Source organism: Balaenoptera ricei, chromosome 5 (assembly GCF_028023285.1).
Source record: "Balaenoptera ricei isolate mBalRic1 chromosome 5, mBalRic1.hap2, whole genome shotgun sequence".
In the NCBI taxonomy this organism is placed as follows: domain Eukaryota; kingdom Metazoa; phylum Chordata; class Mammalia; order Artiodactyla; family Balaenopteridae; genus Balaenoptera; species Balaenoptera ricei.
The window spans coordinates 129002226-129020827 of record NC_082643.1 but is presented as its reverse complement, the minus strand read 5'-3'; the positions used below and the strand labels follow the sequence as shown (position 1 = coordinate 129020827).

General features: G+C 34.1%; 2 protein-coding genes across 4 annotated transcripts in view; one reads left to right on the top strand and one right to left on the bottom strand.

Annotated features, from left to right (window-relative positions):
* Positions 1-2077, top strand: part of MFSD8 (major facilitator superfamily domain containing 8) — a 127896-nt gene extending 125819 nt beyond the window's left edge. The window contains exon 14 of the mRNA XM_059923576.1: positions 2048-2077. The gene's annotated coding sequence lies outside the window, so the exon portion shown is untranslated. The remainder of the gene's footprint in view (positions 1-2047) is intronic.
* Positions 738-18127, bottom strand: PLK4 (polo like kinase 4). 3 transcript variants are annotated; one of them, XM_059923570.1, is made up of 17 exons: positions 17849-18127; positions 17088-17183; positions 16246-16341; positions 16050-16164; positions 12838-13861; positions 11987-12087; positions 9718-10085; positions 8772-8876; positions 8312-8414; positions 6952-7101; positions 5891-6024; positions 5704-5795; positions 5405-5552; positions 4478-4618; positions 3193-3299; positions 1631-1761; positions 738-1074 (listed from the first exon to the last, which is right to left on the bottom strand). In XM_059923570.1, the coding sequence occupies exons 1-16, from the start codon at positions 17876-17878 to the stop codon at positions 1659-1661; spliced, it is 2913 nt and encodes a 970-aa protein (XP_059779553.1). In that variant the 5' UTR covers positions 17879-18127; the 3' UTR covers positions 738-1074; positions 1631-1658. The 3 variants fall into 3 exon arrangements, with proteins under 3 accessions (XP_059779553.1, XP_059779554.1, XP_059779552.1); XM_059923571.1 differs by having other exon boundaries at positions 9718-9854; XM_059923569.1 differs by lacking the exon at positions 17849-18127 and adding an exon at positions 17320-17388.
* Positions 18128-18602: the final 475 nt, after the last annotated feature.

Genomic DNA, 18602 nt, shown 5'->3' with positions numbered 1-18602 from the left:
TTTATCCCTAAGAGAAGGGTTTACATAATTTTCCTCCCCAAAGTTGGATTACCTGTGTATTAAAATAATTCTAATAGATATTGCCAAATTGCTTTATCATTTACACTGTAATCAACAACACCTGAGAACGCCCTGCTCATTGTACCACTATTATTATTTTTTACGAATCTTTCATAAAGGGAAATGATTTTTGTTTTAATCTTGTATTTCTCCGACTACAGATGTGGTTGAGTATATTATATGGATTTTGATTCGTTATATGGATTTTCTCCTTTGTGAATTATCTGTTCATATCTTTTGCCCATTTTTCTATTGGGTTGTCTTTTTCTTATTAACTATGCAACTTATGTTACAAATTATTATTTTTCTTCTCATTGCCGTAGGTAACAACCTCCAAAACAATGCTGAATAATTGTGACATTGGGTATTCCTGACTATTTAATGGAATTGGCTCCAATATTTCTCTGATTATAAAAATCAGGAAGCATTAACAGTCTTTATATTTAAGTAGTTTCATTCTATTCCTATTTTACCTTGAGTATTTCATTAAGAATTGCTGTTCCACTATCAAATATTCTTTTTTCTCATGTTAGTTAATTGCATTGTTGAGGTCTTCAGTGTTAAAATGTTTATCATTAAAATATACAGATATTTTCAGATAAAGGTAGAGAAACAATGTACTTACCATTTGAAAAATTAATTAAAAAAATTTAATTGGCTCTTAAACGGGCAAAAAAATTAAAAATGAGTTTACTATGTAACTTACTTTAAATTATATGTTTTTCTTTTTTTAAAAAAACTTTTGGCTGCGTTTTCATCTTCGTTGCTACGCGCGGGCTTTCTCTAGTTGTGGCGAGCTGGGGCTACTATTCGTTGCGGTGTGCGGGCTTCTCTCGTTGCAGAGCACGGACTGTAGGCGCACGGGCTTCAGCAGTTGCAGCACACAGGCTCAGTAGTTGTGGTGAACAGGCTTAGTTGCTCCCCGGCATGTGGGATCTTCGTGGACCAGGGATTGAACCCATGTCCCCTGCATTGGCAGGTGGGTTCTTAACCACTGCACCACCAGGGAAGTCCCTAAATTAAGTATTTAATTAAATAAATCAAAAGATAAAGTAACACTGTATTTATTATTTTTTTAATAAAATGCATTTTCAGAAATGTTTCATCACAAACTAGTGCTACAAAAATAAATATAAAACAAATATACATGTTTACATATGTTACTTGTAACATAAATACACATTATTTACATGTTCAAAATACAGAAACTCCAGCATGTTTTGTCCATGATTCTTAGCATATCTAAGAAGTAGGGAAAAAAATAAAAGCACAAATATACCACATACCATTTATATTTTTGCTTTAAAACATTGTTCAATACAAATATACGAACACAGTAATTTTAGGAGTATATGTTCTAAGAGCAAAGTTAGGTGTCCTATTTTAGTCTACGACCACTACATTTTGTAAGTGACTCAAGTTTCATTCTGCTTTGTTCTCTCATTAGAATACATCCGTTATGGTATAGATTAAAATTCTCTTTTATAGAAAGGCTTTCTGAAGAAGTTTTTTAAAATGAAAAAAGTCACTTTACTTGAAAGCCAACAAAAACGTTATTTATTAAACTTACTTATATATATATCTAAAAGGAGCTTCAATCAATGAAGACTAGGAGTTGGATTAGAAAACATCAAAAGGATGGAAGAAAGACACTGTAATTTCTGTCTGATGTATTCTGGTAATTTTTCATTTTCTCCATACCTAAGTGAACGAAAGAGAAAAATATAAAATTATAACTTAGTCACTTGGTTTGTAAGAGTACCAAAAGGCACATTATATTTTTCAGTAATTCTTCAATGGCAAAGGCACTTCAGAGAGATCATACAAAATTATTTAATAGATACTTAAATTAAGCATACTCAATTTGTTTCCTTTACTTATTTTTATTTTTTAAAGATTTTTTTGATGTGGACCATTTTTTAAAAATTCTTTATTGAATTTGCTACAACATTGCTTCTGTTTTATGTTTTTGTTCTTTGGCTGCGAGGTATGTGAGATCCCAGCTCCCCGACCAGGGATTGAACCTGCACCCCCCTGCATTGGAAGGTGAAGTCTTAACCACTGGACCACCAGGGAAGTCCCTGTTTCCTTTTAAAATAGACCAATTTCTAAATGTATTTAAATAATAAAAAGAAAATTAGGTCAAAAAACTTGAATGGACTTTATAATTTCTAAAGCAAGCTGAAAATCTGGATTCCTCATTAAATTGAAGACCCTAATTTAAAGAAAATACTAAGCTAAACACATTATAAATACATTTCTATTAAATATTAAAAATTTCCATATGACCATATCAAGTAAAATCTGAACTTTTATTTTCTGAACACAGGTTCTACCCATTTTATATCTGTATCTTTCCACTTTCTGGAGCATTTGAAAGAGTTGATTTAACAAAACCTCTTACTTTATGAGTTCTTTAAATGATGGTACTGCATATATACACACAAAAGCAGTTGGTAGATATCCACAAATTATATTTGTACCAAGTATTTTCTCTACAATATGCACTTTTCATAAAGTAGCGTGTTTGTACTGGCACTGTTGGCACCCCACCTCTTTTTAGTAAGTAATGGTTTGAAATGTGGAGACCAAACTACTGCTTATTCTTGCTATTCCCAGATCCTCCTTGTTAGCATACTTATTAGCCTGGCATACATCCTCATTTAGAATGAATATATACATTCAAAAAAGTCTTTTAAACATTAATCACTTTACACTAGATCAGGGGATACAGCCTTTCATTTGGGAAAAATAATCTGGTTATCTTTTAAAAGACAGCTTCCTTGTTTCTATGTTCTTTTATGTAAATTGTCTAAGTATATTACTTTGAACTTAGAAGTCCATTACTTCTGAAAAGGGCCAACCTAGTTAGACTGAAGGAATAAGAAGGCTAAAGGAATCTAACCACTTGGAGTGGATAATCCGTACCAATTACCCTGCATTCCTGTAAATACTCATAAAATATGCATTAAAAAGACTATATGAGCCGCTATGAATACTTAACAGTTTAAATAATAATATGAACTTTGTCAACATGAAAATAGTAACTTTATTAAGTCATTTATTTCATCATATAGATAAAACAAAATTAGAGCAAAGAGCTGAATCTCAACCAGTATTTTAAGAACTTACCTAGATGTCTGACCATCTGGAGATGTATAACTAATAGAAGACACTCCTGCTTGCACGACCAACTGGGACCCATCATTAAACTGAACCCACACAGCTCCACTAGTTAACTAGAAAAGTAATAAGCAAGCAAAATTACTATAGAGGATATGAAGTTCTTAAAAGGTACTCATGTTTAACAGGTTTTTCATATAGTTTAAAAAAAAAACAAAACCCTTCAGGTAACTACAAATTTGGGGTTGTGATGGTAGTAACATTTGAGAATACTCATATCTTTTTCAGATTATTCCTTTAATGGATAGGGCATCATAAATTAAAATTATTCTACATAAATCCTGTTTCCCATTCATTTCCACTAGGATATCTGAGCAAGCTATTTTTTTTTTTTTCTTTTCCCATAGTATTTCTAACCAAGAAGAGATTTAGGAAATAACCAAGCAACACTTTCTTAAATTAGAATTTCCCTCTATTCTTTGTTCTTAGGCCAAAAGAATTTCTATTGTGCTTGAGAATGTTACATCTTTGCTTTTAAAATTGGTTTCTTTAGTCACTGATGTTTACAATGTGCCACTCCAAACAGAGTACAGAGAAGACATGGACACTGGAATCAAATAGACCTGGGTTTACATCCAGATTCTGCAAACTAACTAGTAGGAATGTGCAAGTCAACCATCCATTATGAGCCATAATTTTACTATCTATGAAAGGCGATAACATCAACTTTACTAGGTTTTATTTTGGTAAATGAGACAATGTATGTGGAAAACATGGTACCACATAGCATGTACTCAACAAATGCTGAGTTCCCTTCCCGTTATTTCCTACCCCCATAAAGGACTAGGCTGTATTTTACTTCACTGCTAAGTAAAAATTACATGTGCTGTGCTCAAACATCTCCAAAGTTCAAGCTTTCAGAAAATATACAAATCTAAGTTTACACCTACATAAAATTCTTTAAGTTTGAAACTCAATGTAGACCTCATTTTTAGATGCAAGAATTCTTTTCTGCCATATAAAAGTTACTCTATTAATATAGATTACAAATACTTTCTAAAACTTACGACACCCTGGGCATTCTCAAATCCTAATGTTTAGCCATCATCATGACCTCTACTTTAAAAACAAATGGCAAAAACAGGTTACCTAGGCCCTAGCAGGCAATTTGTTATCAACAATATCTAGAGCTTTCCATCTGTATACATATAAAAAAATGTGAAAATTATTAATGATATAATCAATGCAAAAAAGGTGTAAAAACTGTCTTGCAAAGAGAAATCTAACTTCTCACCTGTGTAGCCCAACCAACATTTTTCACAAAAACAGACTTGAAAAGTTGTGCTGATTTAGGGAGACAATCTTTTAGACTATTAGGAGAGCTGTTAGTTCCAGAAGCTGCACCTGCAAGGCCAAGTCCTTCATTTGTAACCATCTACAAACAATAAAAGAAAGGAAGATATTATTCCTTAGCATTCTAATAAGCCAACTTCAGCAAAAGTAGATGATGACCGGATTTTCATTATCTTAAATTAATTTTTAAAAAACAAAATTAAAAAAATACAATCACATTACAGAAAATTGGAAAAGTATAAAATAGGAAAAAAAATCACACAACTACTGTTTTGATTTTGGTAGATTTCTTTTGTCTTTTTTTCCCAAGGTATAATTTTTCATAGCTGCAATTATAGTATGTATGTTTGTGTGTGTGAATACACACATACCCATATACACACACAGAGATCTATTTCTTTAATCTCGCACTTTACTACATTGCTATATAGTTTTTATTGGCATGATAGTTCATTGAGTAAAAATATAAGTTTGTTTAACCATGATTCTATCATGGATATTAAGGCAGTTAATGATATTTTACTAGTAAAAATAAAACAATGTATATGTTAATATATTTAGCTTTTTCCCAGAGGAGTCACGTTAGGCCTTGCTGAGGTAATATTTAAACTGAGACCTGAAAGATGAGAAAGAATTAGCCATTAAGGGGTTCGGGAAAAGAGTTCCAGGTCAAGTGAACAGCATGTGAAAAGGCCCTGAGAGTTTGGCTTAATCAAGGAACTAGGCACAGAGTGTGGGGTAGCTCAGAATGAGACTGGAAAAGTAGGTAGGTGATAGTAAGGCCACAGTAGGGTGTTTTAGTTTATATCAAGGACATTAGGCAATCATTGAAGAGTTTAAAGTACAGAAGTGACATATATTTACTTACAGAAGGATTAAGTATTGGTGCCTGTTTTGGAGAAGCAGCACTATTTATGATCATTCTATTCAGAGATGGTGTCTCTCTCATTGGATAGTTTGGATCCACAGAAGGAGGAGGTGTGAAGGCCTTAGGTGAACTAGTACTACTAGGTTTTCTGAAGGAGAAAGATATGTCAAATACATTCCTTTAAAGCTTTCAATTTATAGAAAACAAAAGAATGTTCATAATGTAAACACTAAACTGGTTTTTTAAAAAAAACATTTCTACACATTTTAGCCATATTTAATAAATTTTCAAACATTTACCTTCCTACGATTATTGGGAAAAAGGGAGCACTTCCACTTTTCTTTTCCTCTTCTGAAATTATGGATTCCAGTGCTAAACAAATACGGTGGCCCTATTTCAAAAGAGTGCTTTCTGTCATTACTTCATCTATGTCATTTGTATTATTATTAATTGGTAAGAAAAAACCTACTAAAAGTCGGTACATACCTCATTAGCATGGTTCATATACATTTTTATTTCCTCTTTCAAGCTATTAACTTCACTTTCACCTTTTAAGGTGTAAGATTTGCCAGTCTTTTCGATCACCTGGATTAAATCTTCTGTTTTGTGTATCTTTGCTCCTTAAAAATTAAGCAGAAAACCCTTTATTATTTCTTTAAATATTCCTAGATTTATATTCATTATCATACCCCAGTACATAATGACTCCTAGATCAAGGTAACATTTACATTCACTTATTGGCCATTAATAAAATGAGGCTCTCAAAGTAGTAGTCAAAAAATATAGGCCATTTTTCTTTTCCGCATATAACTGGCTTAAGTTTGATACTTTCATATTTTTAAAAAACCACTACTCTCATACAAAAACATAAGTGAAGGACAGCTATAATTATGTGTACTGTGTGAGTGTATGTACTATGTGTCCCTTAAAGGAGGAAACTTTACAGATTAAAAAGTAAACATCTTTATAGATTTAGAAAAGAAAATTCTCTGGTTCAACCTTATCCTTTTGTGATATTTATTATTCTAAAAATTTGGTATGTGTCCATTTAAATTTCTAATAAGAAACAGGATATTGTTTATTTCATGTTATTTTTTATAATATCAATCAGAATGTTGTTAAACTGGAGCCAAAAGGGGAAAGAGAGTTAATATACATATTAGAGAATAAATTGTTTACAAGCAAGTATATATAAATTTTGATTAACATTTGACATATAGTATACTGTGCTGTATAATTTTTATGTATGGATACACACACACACACACACACACACACACACACACACACACACACACACCCCTCGCTGTGTTGGGGAGTTCCCTGGTGGTCTAGTGGTTAGGATTCAGAGCTTTCACTGCTGTGGCCTGGGTTCAATCCCTGGTCGGGGAACTGAGACCCCGCAAGCCATGCAGCGCAGCCGTAAATAAAATAAATAAATAAATCTCACTGTGTTGAATTTACAAAAAACAAAAAACCAAAAAAACCCACAACTACTAAGTTACAAACTAAAGGGAAAAAAATTACCATTTCTAAATGGCACTTACCATCATAAAACCAAACCTCAAAATCAGCACCAGGGGAATTCTCCATCAAAACACATTTAGCATATCTTGTAAAATAAGTGATTTTGGGAGATTTAGATCTTACAAGCTGCACAAATCTGGAAGCATATTGATATTTTCGCCAGTACTTTTCTAGGGAGAGAAAACAAAAAAGTTACCTAACATTAGGGAATAAAGTGTTGACATAAATTCCGTAACAGTCTAACATTTATTTCTACTCTTCCTCAAAAATGCAAGTTGAAAGTTAATAATCCCATTACCCAAAGTTAACAATCCCATTACCCAAACAAAAATATTTTAGAGATGTAAGTCTACTATTTTAATGAAAACTAAAGACAGTATAATAAAATTCCTAAGAAGTATATAACAGAATCTGATGATTAGTATCATGATTATTTATTAAAGATTTTTTTGATGTGGACCATTTTTAAAGTCTTTATTGAATTCGTTGCAACATTGCTTCTGTTCTGTTTTGGTTTTTTGGCCATGAGGCATGTGGGATCTTAGCTCCTCGACCAGGGATCGAACCCACACCCCCTGCGTTGGAAGGCGAAGTCTTAACCACTGTACCACCAGGGAAGTCCCAGTATCATGCTTATTTAAAAAATCTCTTACTTTGAATCACTGACTCCTTATTAAAAGTAAGATAATGACTCCAGGAAAGTTTTAATAAATGAAATGAAAAGAGTTCTACCTGAGATATCAGAACCAAATGACTTTTAGGAAAAGAAATGTAGCACTTTTCATATTAGTAAAGCATAGAGTAGTAAATTTTAGCAGTTCCCTGTAACTATGGTCATTTATAGTATTTGATAGTCTTGTCTACGTGTTTTAATTTCTAACAGAGTTAGATTAGATAGGTTCTCTTATTTGTTTCTAAGTTACCTTAGGGAAGTCTTACTACTCAGTATTTAATTTCCCAATTCATAATATCCAGAAGCTAAACCAGGAGCCAAATTTGGTTAACCACAATTACAAGTGATCATTATGTAGCACAGTAATGATTTCAAAAGTCAAAAACCAGATACTTCATGTTGAATTTTTAACATGATTCTACACAAATTGTAACTATACAAGTGTACAAATTATATTTGTGTGACACATGACTAATATCCTAGAGTTAGTTTTTACTTAAGTAAACAATAAAATACCATTATAACACAGAATATGACTAAACATTGGATTAGTAAGGTATAGCACATCCCACCAGATATAAAGTTATAAGAACATAACCTGCATCCCAACTGAAGCCAAAATATTTACAATTTATGATACCCACAGTATAGAGTATATGTATATATAAATCCATTATCTAAGTTTATTCCCTGGTAAATCTACATACCTGGTAAATTGTCAAAACTGTACCTACTGATGTTGTCAGTAGGTGAGGGCGGTCTATCTGCAAGAGGAAAACCTCTTCCATCATTTGGATAATAAATAGTGATCTGGCAAAAAATTTTTAAGAATTCTGATTATATGCCATTAAGTTAGAGCACTATATTTTGTTACTAAAATTATAAAAAGAGCTCACATGTATATTATTTTTATTGAAAATGCTAAATATTCTCTAAAAGTAATTTTTTTGCTTTTTAAACTTAAGCCTAAAGTTTAGATTTTGTTCCTAGTTATAATTATTTTTTACACCACACTAATTTATTTAAATGTTATGCAGTATGCTATTTTAGTTTTTGAATTCCAGAGATACTATCATATCAGGAAAAGTGACTAAAAATTGTTTTTTAAATATCATTAGAGAACGAATGGAATGCTAAATGCAAGATAATAAAGGAAATCCACATTACCATATTTCCATCACTAGATATTTGAAGAACTTCTTTCACATATTCTTGAGATGCATACTCCTTTAGAAGCTCCACACATACCTCCTCTGAATCAAGTATGCTCACCTAAAAAAAAAAAAAAAACTAAAATCAGTAACAATTCTCTTATTTACCAGAACAGTTCTGACATACATATTAGTTAACAGAAAAGTACTTAACCATGGCAGAAACAAAAATTAAAGTCAAAATCAAATAGCTGCTTCACTGCAACTGTCTAGACCACAGGTGTATTTCAGCACAACTGTGAAACATAAGGAGCAAAGGAAAGAAGGTATAATGAAGTGTGAAATGATAACCAGTGAGCAGAAAGAAAGCAGAAGGTAGGGTGGAGAATTTAAGGGCTTGAAAAGACAATAGCACACCAAATAAAGGCAAGACTGGGTGAAAGGGAAAACGGACAAACAGGATGAAGACGGAATTAAAATATCAAAATCACCATTCCCAATGCACACATGACATTAAAAAGAAAAATCCTATACTTAATTTTGTGCATACTCCTTTTCTTTAAATAGTTTCAGATGTTAAAAAAAGTTATATTTTCTAGTTTATCTTTTTGAGACTAGATTAAATGTAAAACAATGAAAACAAAAGCAAAAGATAGTATTAAATATTAACTTAGTGATTAATATTTAACACAGTATTTAGCCAGTATTACTTTTAAATGTTTTTCATTATCAATAATATAAAATTCAAAAATTACTATCAATTCACCATCCTTAAAGTACCCAGAAGGAAACAACAGCTATTTTTCCATAAACACCCAGTCTCTTTTAAGTGAGTTTATCAAGTACGTATCAAAAATACAGGAACATTATAGGGAACTGAAAAGATATCATTATGTTTGATACCAGAAACCATATACTCAAGGAAAATATCATCCAGTGATTTAGAAAAATAATAGACATACCACAGCCTTCTTGGTTTTCTGTCTGATTGGTTTTAACCTGTAAGCAGTCAAAGGAGATGTAATGCTTCGTAATGTATGTTTCTGATAACCCAATGGTGGCTCCATACCCCTCGCCTTGCTTTGTTCGGAAGAAGGATCTAAGCCAAGAATAGATTCTTGTTGAATTATCTCAGGTTTACTGTGAAATGCAGTCATATATTTCATGGTATTCAACTGTTTTGCAGAATGCGCATTATCAGAAGCATTGGGGCTCTTTTTGGCTCTTATATCAGCCCAGGCATTTCTTGATGTGTCCTGCAAATCTGGATGGCCCTGGAAATCTCTGTTTGGGCTAATGCTGTTGCGCTCAGTAGTTTCTCTTAAATGAGCTATAATATACATAGAATAAAGCAACTTAGTGAATAATTAAAAAGTCAAGTCTACACAAAACTGTCATGCTGGTTACAATAGCATTCTTTTTTCCTGAGGAACAAAAGAAATCTAGTTTAAAAAAAAAGCTTGTAATTTTTCAGTTTAAGATTTGGCAAAAGGGAATTCCCTGGTGGTCTAGTGGTTAGGATTTGGCGCTTTCACTGCCAAGGGCCCAGGTTCAATCCCTGGTTGGGGAACTAAGATACCACAAGCTGCACGGCTCGGCCAATAAAAAAAAAAAAACAACAAAAAGATATGGCATAATAAAATAGTGACTTTAAAAGGACATTTTAAGCCAGCCTGTGAAGGAATACCTTTAATCTAAGACTAAGAAAGAAAAGATATTAATATGAAATTAATTTTTCAATCAAAGCAAAAACTAGTCACCTAGGGTCACCTACTAATACTAAAGCAACTGCCAATGCTGCAACAAATACAGATTTGAGAGGAGTTCCCAGGTAATCATTCTACATAACATGTAAATTCACTCTCTTTAAGCTAAGGACTATTTCATCTTCACTTACAAAATATGCAACTAAAACCAAAACACTCTAAAATATATGAAATAGGTTTATTATTAATACTTAATATTACAAATATATTTGTACCCACATTTCTAAAACAGTTCTTGAACTTTACCCATTTAAATTTTATACAGTTTTAGAGTTCACATGGGAACATTATTTTTTTTTTAAGCCCTTAAAATGACTAGACTATATAAAACTTTGTAAGGCAATTTTTCTAATGCTAAACTCTAAAAATCTATATCTCAGCTTTCCCTTAAATGACTTTTAAGTGCCTCCCTCCATAACTCCCATTATGACAGAAAATATCTTATATCAAATAATATACTTTAAAATTGTAGCAGCACTACTACAGTATTATAAACAGGTTACTTCAGACATGTCCATGTTATCAAATAAAAGTATCTATAAACACAATAGAAGGTTAAGTGCAAGATTAAGCACATGGCAGTTTTGTAGTTTTAAAAAACATAAACTTGAATTATCATCTTTGACAAGTACACATGAGAAGATTAATTCTTTTGGGCCCTTGAAAATAATATACATGAAAAAAATAGACTCTTGAGGTGACATAACAACTCTCTGCTTAAATTACAGCCATATTATGCACTTTGTCTGAGGTAACATGATACTTAGTAAAAAATTCTCTCCTCCTCTCCATATGTTTCTTTTTTATTCTTTTTTCCATCATTATTTTCCAGCCTACCTTCTGTGAATGTCATGTTCAATAATGAGAAATGTTTAACTTTCAAACTCTGTATCTATAAATAAAATAATGACTTGGATGACAGCTGTTTAAAAATGTTTAGGTTTTAGTAGCTGTGTATTTTAGTGTATGTGAGGTCCCATTGGTACACTATGATGGTCCACATCACCTTCTACTTAAAAATAAAGTCAACCATCTTTTGATTATTTTATAGGCACTGATAGTAGGTACTTATTACAGAGAGGCTGCAAGAGCGGAGGGGTTAAGAGTGAAGTCTCTGAGCCAGACTGCTTGCGTTAGACTCCTGTCTCTTGTATTTATGGACAGTGCAGCTTGGCAAATTAACCTTTGCGCACTACTATTTCCTCATTTGTAAGACAGGGCTAATAATAGTATCTTCCTCATATGGTTTTTGTGAGAATTTAATAAGTTAATAATATATGTTAAGCATTAAGGACAGTGGCTGATACAGTAAATACTCAAACTGTGTTAACAGTTATTATTACTGTTATTGTAACAGTTTATTGAAAATGCACTATTTTCTTAAGAAAACCCAAATAGGAAACTGCAATGCTTGGTAAGTGGCCAAGTCATTAACTTTTTATTAAATAGTCCATTAAAAACTCACCATTTATTTGCAGATTCCCAAACCACTGTTGCACCATTTCAGTCTGAGCTGTCTGGTCTGGAAATGGAAAAGGAGTTTTTCCTGGACAAAGATGATTGGAGCTAAACAAAGAAAAAAAAATTTCCCATAAACTAATAAAAAATTATCAGGTAGTAACCTTCTAAGATAAAAAAACACTAAAAAAGTGAGCTCTCTTCTGATATGAATACCTAAAAATTTTTACATTAACTGTAGAACCCAACATTTGCATAACTAAATTGTGTCTATGAAGCTAAATTCCCATGCCAAAATGCCCATGGCACTGTGACAATGTTTCTATATGGCTCTTTTAATTTAAACATAAAAATCAAAGATCAGAAAAAGAAAAACACTAGTCACTAAAAACTTGCCTTCATGTGAGAAGCAGTCAATAATATGATTACTCATCACTTAGGGTCAACTTCTCTTTCTCTATTTGTGTGTGTGTGTGTCTGTGTGTGTGTGTGTGTGTGTGTGTGTACAGTTACTGTTAAGAGTACTTTAGGAATCAGACATGTTTAATATATGATACATTGCACTGGAGACCTGCTTCATATAAAATTTAAAATGACACTAGAAATTCCCAAGTATTAAACACATACTACAAATACATTCATGAGCACATACACTCATTTTAAGAGATTCTTAACCACAATTCAAAATCATCATTCTGATTCTCTTCCTATTAAAAAATAGAAGTCATAGTTAAAAGTGCCCCAGGAATATCTGACAAGGTTAGAAAAAAGGTAACCCTTAGTTAGATGCAGCTTCATGTTTGTGCTAATACAATGTTTATCGAAAAGTAAAATGCTTTTTGATAGAATTATTCTTACAGTGCTTGATTATCAGGTCTTTCAAAAGATCCAGAACCATTGGATGTCTTTTCTTTAAAGAAGTGAAGAATATTAGCATTGCTGTTTGTGGATGAGTATCTTTCTTCATTTTCATCTACTCCTGATCTTTTGGATTTTGAAAGCATTTCTGCTGAGTAACATCGTCCCATTGTATACGTTTTCGCTCGCGACTGACTATTAGAGATGCCCGATCTATCAGAGGAATGGGCTCTACGAAGGTATCGAGAATGTGGCCTTTCTTCTGCCTCTTGGATTGCTCTTCCCCTTCCGCTATTACTGGTTTCTTGTTCTTGATTTCCCCACTGAGTATAAAGGCTGCTTCCATCTCCTGAAGAAGAAAAATCACTTGAATTTTTATTCTTTGGAAATACAGTCATTTTATTTGGGAGTGGCTGGTCAATCAAAAGTCTTCTTCTGTCAAATAAACTACCACTCATACTGGTACTGGAAGAAGCCGTAATTGCAGTAGAAATTGTGGCATGTCCACTATCAATCGAGTCTTCTACAGTTCCTAAATCTTTACTTTTTGTTGAAGAATTTCGGGACATAAAAGGATGATCTAATACTGAAGACAGACTTAAACGATCTGCTGGATTTCTACGAAGTAACTGGTGAATAAGGTCCTTGGCTTCTCTTGACAAAAAAGCTGGCATTTCATAATCTGCCAATACAACTTTATTTAACGTGTTCTTGATGGTGTCAGTGTCAAAAGGTGGTCTTCCAATAAGTAACGTATAAAACATACAGCCCAAGGACCAAATATCAGATTCAAGTCCATGTGCACTTCGAGTTGCAATTTCTGGGGAAATGTAATTAGGAGTTCCACATAAAGTATAGTGCTTTTCATGTGGCATTTTCAATTGAGTGGCCAGCCCAAAATCAGCGATCTTGATGTTCATATTACGCGTAAGTAAGAGGTTAGAAAGTGTGAGGTCCCTGTGTAATATACCATGAGAATGGAGATACAGCATTCCTGTGATGATCTGGTGCATGAAGTGTCGAGCTGTTAGAATGCAAAAAATAAAACTTACAATTTAGAAAATCTGAAGATTCAGTATTAAGAATACATTATGAAACCCAAGTACATATGCCAGTATGACAGTTAGTAAACTGGTTTGTAGCTTAGTTTTACCAGCCAAAATACCACTCTGATAATTTCATAATATTCTTTAATAATTCCCATTAAGACAACTAGGCACTCCTTTTAAACTTTGTCCTTTCCAACTAATGAGTTTTCTAAATACAGTTAAGGGAAGCTTAATTTTATTAGGAATTGGGAGTGACTAGAGTTAACTAGGGTAACCAGAAGTCCATAGAAAGAGAAAATATTTATAATTAAACAATTCATAAATAATTCAAATTGTAAAAAAGAGAAAAAAAGAAAAGCAAGCTGAAGTTCCTTTGATGTCCTCCCAAACCCTCCTAAAAAGTAGTCACTATTAACAGTTTATATTCTTTTAAACTTTTCTTCCATGTGCTTATGTACATTTAAATCTATAGAAATACACTGTAATAAATGTTTTTAAAATATAAAAATATAGTTTATTACTTTTTTTGCCACTTCACAATATTTCTTGGAGATATTTCTATGTCAGTACACATAGATCTCCATCTTATTAAATTGCTATTGATTAATATTTGGGTCATTTCAAGATTATAAAAAAATACAGCAATAAACATTCTTGTACATGCTTGTTTTCTTGTGCATATATATGGGGTGCTTCATTATGGTAAATTCAAGAAGTAGAATCACTGGGTTGAAAGATAAAATTTAGTATTTTAACACTTTGCCAATCGCCCTCCAAAACACTGTTATTTTCAAGCATATCCTTGTTGAAATTAGGTAGTCTCAATCCAATGGGTAAAAAAATGGTACTCATTATTTTAGTTGGCATTCTTATGATTACTACTGATTTTGAGCATCTTTTCGTATGTTTATTGGCCAATTATACTTTCTCTTCTGTGAACAGTCTGCTTACATCCCCTGTCCATTTTCCTATACAATTATCTTTTCTTTTAAGGCATGCCTTATATTTTAAATATTAATTGGACAGCCATTTGTTATACAAATATTTTCTTCCTATCTTTAACTTTTAAATTTGTTGACAGTATCCTTTGTCATACACGTTCTTAATTTTAATTAGTCAAATTGGTAATTCATTTCCTTCCTATCTTTTGCAAGTTGTCTTATTTAAGAAGGCCTTACTATTATACAGTATTATGAAAAATGCAGTACTCATCATCAATATGTATATGAATTTATTTTCTTATTATGTATTATGTTCTTATTTTCAGTCTAAGGATATGAACATTTCCTTAACTCTTAACACATATGACCAAATTGTTTTCCAAATGGGTTAAATATAGATCAAATGGACAAAAAGCCTATCAGCAACCACCTTTCTTAGCTTTCAATCTTAGCCTACAATGTCAGTTAGCAGGGTAAGATAATTTGAAAACAATCATTTGTGTGATGATACACGGACCTTACTTGATCCTGATCTGAACTGTAAAAAAAAGTTACTTATAAGAAACTGGGGAAGCTGAAACTGACAATGTGTTTGATAGTAAGGAATTATTAGGTGTGATAGTGACTTTGTGCTTACTTTTTGTTTTTTTTTAAAGTCTGTATCGTTTAAAGATAAAAAGATGTCTATGATTTGCTTCAATATACTCTGAGGAATTGGGGGAATAAGAAGGGTACATATGAAACAATGAGTTGATAGTTTTGGAAGCTCAGTGGTAAGTTCATAGGGGCTCATTATATTACTGTCTCAACTTAAGTGTTTGACATTTTCTATAATAAATGGTTTCAAAAGATACTGTGTTTGACTTAGAAAGTACTTTATAGTCATCAACAGCATTCTAAAAAGCTTTTTCTAGATTTGAAAGGATACACATTCAACTGTGACCAATGACTTAATTTAAATGTTGTTTTGGCAAAAGATGGATAGCAAATTTCTTCTTCTACTTTACTTCTGTAATGCCTGAATTATTTATATGAATTAACAGCTTTTTTAATTTGGGGGGGAAAATATCCCTTTTTATAGCCCAAAGTAATAATTGAAACAGTTTTACTAAATATTATAAAACAGTACTTTCTTCAAAACTACAAAGAGTAAAATTTGTATTTTCCAAAAAAAAATTTTTTTAAGAAAAATGAAAGAAAGAATAAAAGAAGCACAGCCTACCTTCATTTTCTGAGAATGGTTTTCTTCTGTTTTTTAGATACCTGTTCATTTCTCCATTATGGCACATTTCTAATACTAGGTACACATAATTGTTATCTTCAAAATAGTTATACAACTGAAACGTAAAAGGGCATAATAAATTATAATACAGAAAAATTCAATGCCCTTGGCCACTTTTATAAAATTTGTATCTTACCTCCAAGATAGAAGGATGTTTCAATTGGCAATGTATTTTCACCTCATTTTGGACTCTCTGTACCATTCCAGCTTTGTACATGGCTTTCTTATCTATCTAAAAATAACATGAGAGGTTTAAATGTTGATGATAAACTTTCAAATGTGAAGTTGTCATGTTAACTTTGAAAAGAGAAAGTATACTTTAAAATTTTCTGAAGTCCTTTTATCTTCTTCTTTTTGAGATCAATTTATTTCGTTGTCTATTTTCCCCATGCACCTAGCAGAGTGCATGACAGAGTGGACATTCAATAAGCTTGCCCAATGCATTCTAATACACTCTACCAACTTAAAGAATTTAATAGCTCAACCATCATATCTATGATAATAACAACAAATAAAATTTAGCAAACCTTTAAAACAAAACTTCCCTTCCCTTTTCCTACTGGTTTAGGTGTTTCTTAATTTGCTTATGTTACTCCTATTGGACTGACTTCTAACAATCAAGAATAGTATTTTAGCTTTTTACAGTGTAATACAGAACTATGCACAAGTGTATTCTTCTTATTATAAACAAATTATTTGTTCTTTGACTGCTACCAATTACTCCAAGTACGTATAATTAAAACAGATACCAAATCTAATGAACATGAGTAAAGATAGAACACTTATTTAAGCATGGTTAAGGATCTCCTAAGAGATCCTTAAGTTCAACTGTTGGAACTACTGTCTTCTGCCTAAGCAATGGGTTTTTTTACAGCATAAAGAAAAGGCTGGCAGGTAAGGAGTTTCTAACATCTCAAGTAGCAAACCTCCCTAGTTACTTGCAAAGTAGAAGTGAGAAACTGATTAACATATTCTTACCATTTTGATTGCAACTTCCAAACCAGTGTGAATGGACTCAGCTCTATAGACACCAGCAAATGATCCTTTACCAAGCAGATTTCCAACTTTAAAATCCTTAAAAGTTAAAATTAAAGAATATGTGTGATGATTTTCGACGTAGAAAGGAAGAAAAATAGGAAGGGGCTGGAAAAAAGAGGCTAAAATGGATCGGGAGGAGAATTTGCATTCAAAATTCAAGCAGGTATCACACCTCGATACAGCAGGTGTCTGGGGTGGACAGCATGTTGACGCCTTGCGGGTCTCTGAGCTTCCGGGCTGGTCTCTAGATAGAGCACCCTAATGATCTGGTTCCTCAGCCTCAGCGTAGCCTCAGCATCCTCGTCCCACCTGCAGCCAGCCCCCGAGAGCTAAGGCCCTGAACGGAACCCCGCCGCAACTCCCGCCGGAGGTAACCGCCATCCCCTTGGAGAAGGGGAAGATAGCCTCGCCCTGCTCTAGCGCGGCAGCTCCGGCGGGATCGCTGACATGAAGCCGCGGTGCCTAGGGACAGAAGGGCGGGGCCGCGAGCAACACACCTGTCCCACCGCCCCCGCGTCTCAGAGGGGCGGGCCGCTCCGCCCTCAAACAGCCGGGCCCCCGGCGGTTGGGACCCTCCCAAAGCACTCCGGCGTCCAACCTGCAGCCGTTAGCTGCGCTCTATCCCCTTCCTGCCAGGGTCTCGACGAGTCCCGGCACTCCGACTCCCACCCGCCCTACTGAGGACCGCCGAGTCTTTTCACCTCGATCTTCTCCCCGATGCAGGTCGCCATATTTCCAGGCCGCGGTCCGTGCTCCCCGGATTAACTCCCTTCACGCAGTCCTTTCGAGGCAGCGCTCCAAGTAGGCAGCGTGTCTTGGCGTCCATCAGGCTCGGCTCTCTAGGCCGCCGCTCCCGGCGACGACACCACAGCCACCGAAAGGTCTCCCGGGCACCTTCCGAGGCCTGGGCGGCGCCTCCGCGCTCCCATTTTGAAAAACTCCCGCCGGTTGCCGTTCTAGCGAGGTTGGAAGGGACGTAACGAGGCGGGGCGCTCCGCAGAGGCTGCGCCGGGGCGCGCATGCGTGGCAGGCTCCTTATCCCCTCGCCCGCGGGCCGAGGACCGGAAGTGCTTCGGCGGCCGAGAAGTCGGCTGGGAGCGTTGGCAGTTCGGCTCTTGGAAGACCCGCGCAAGACGGATAAAAAAGGTAGCCTAAGATATGAGACATTCACAACTGGTTAGTTACTCACTTCACGGTCTGAAAAGCTACTTCTTCCAATTCTGTAAAGGGTTTAAAACAATTTTTGAATTCCAAATGCTTAAACTTGACGGAACAGCATAGGGGAAAAAAATCAGTACCTGACTTAACCACCCGTTTACACCTCTGTGCTTACTCCAGTTTCTCATACCTGTGATGAATGGATACGGTGCTTTAAGAAAATGGACTCCATTATTTATTTTGGTAAATTTCTATTAATTTTAATGCCATTTGTAGAATAACACATTTGAGAGTTCT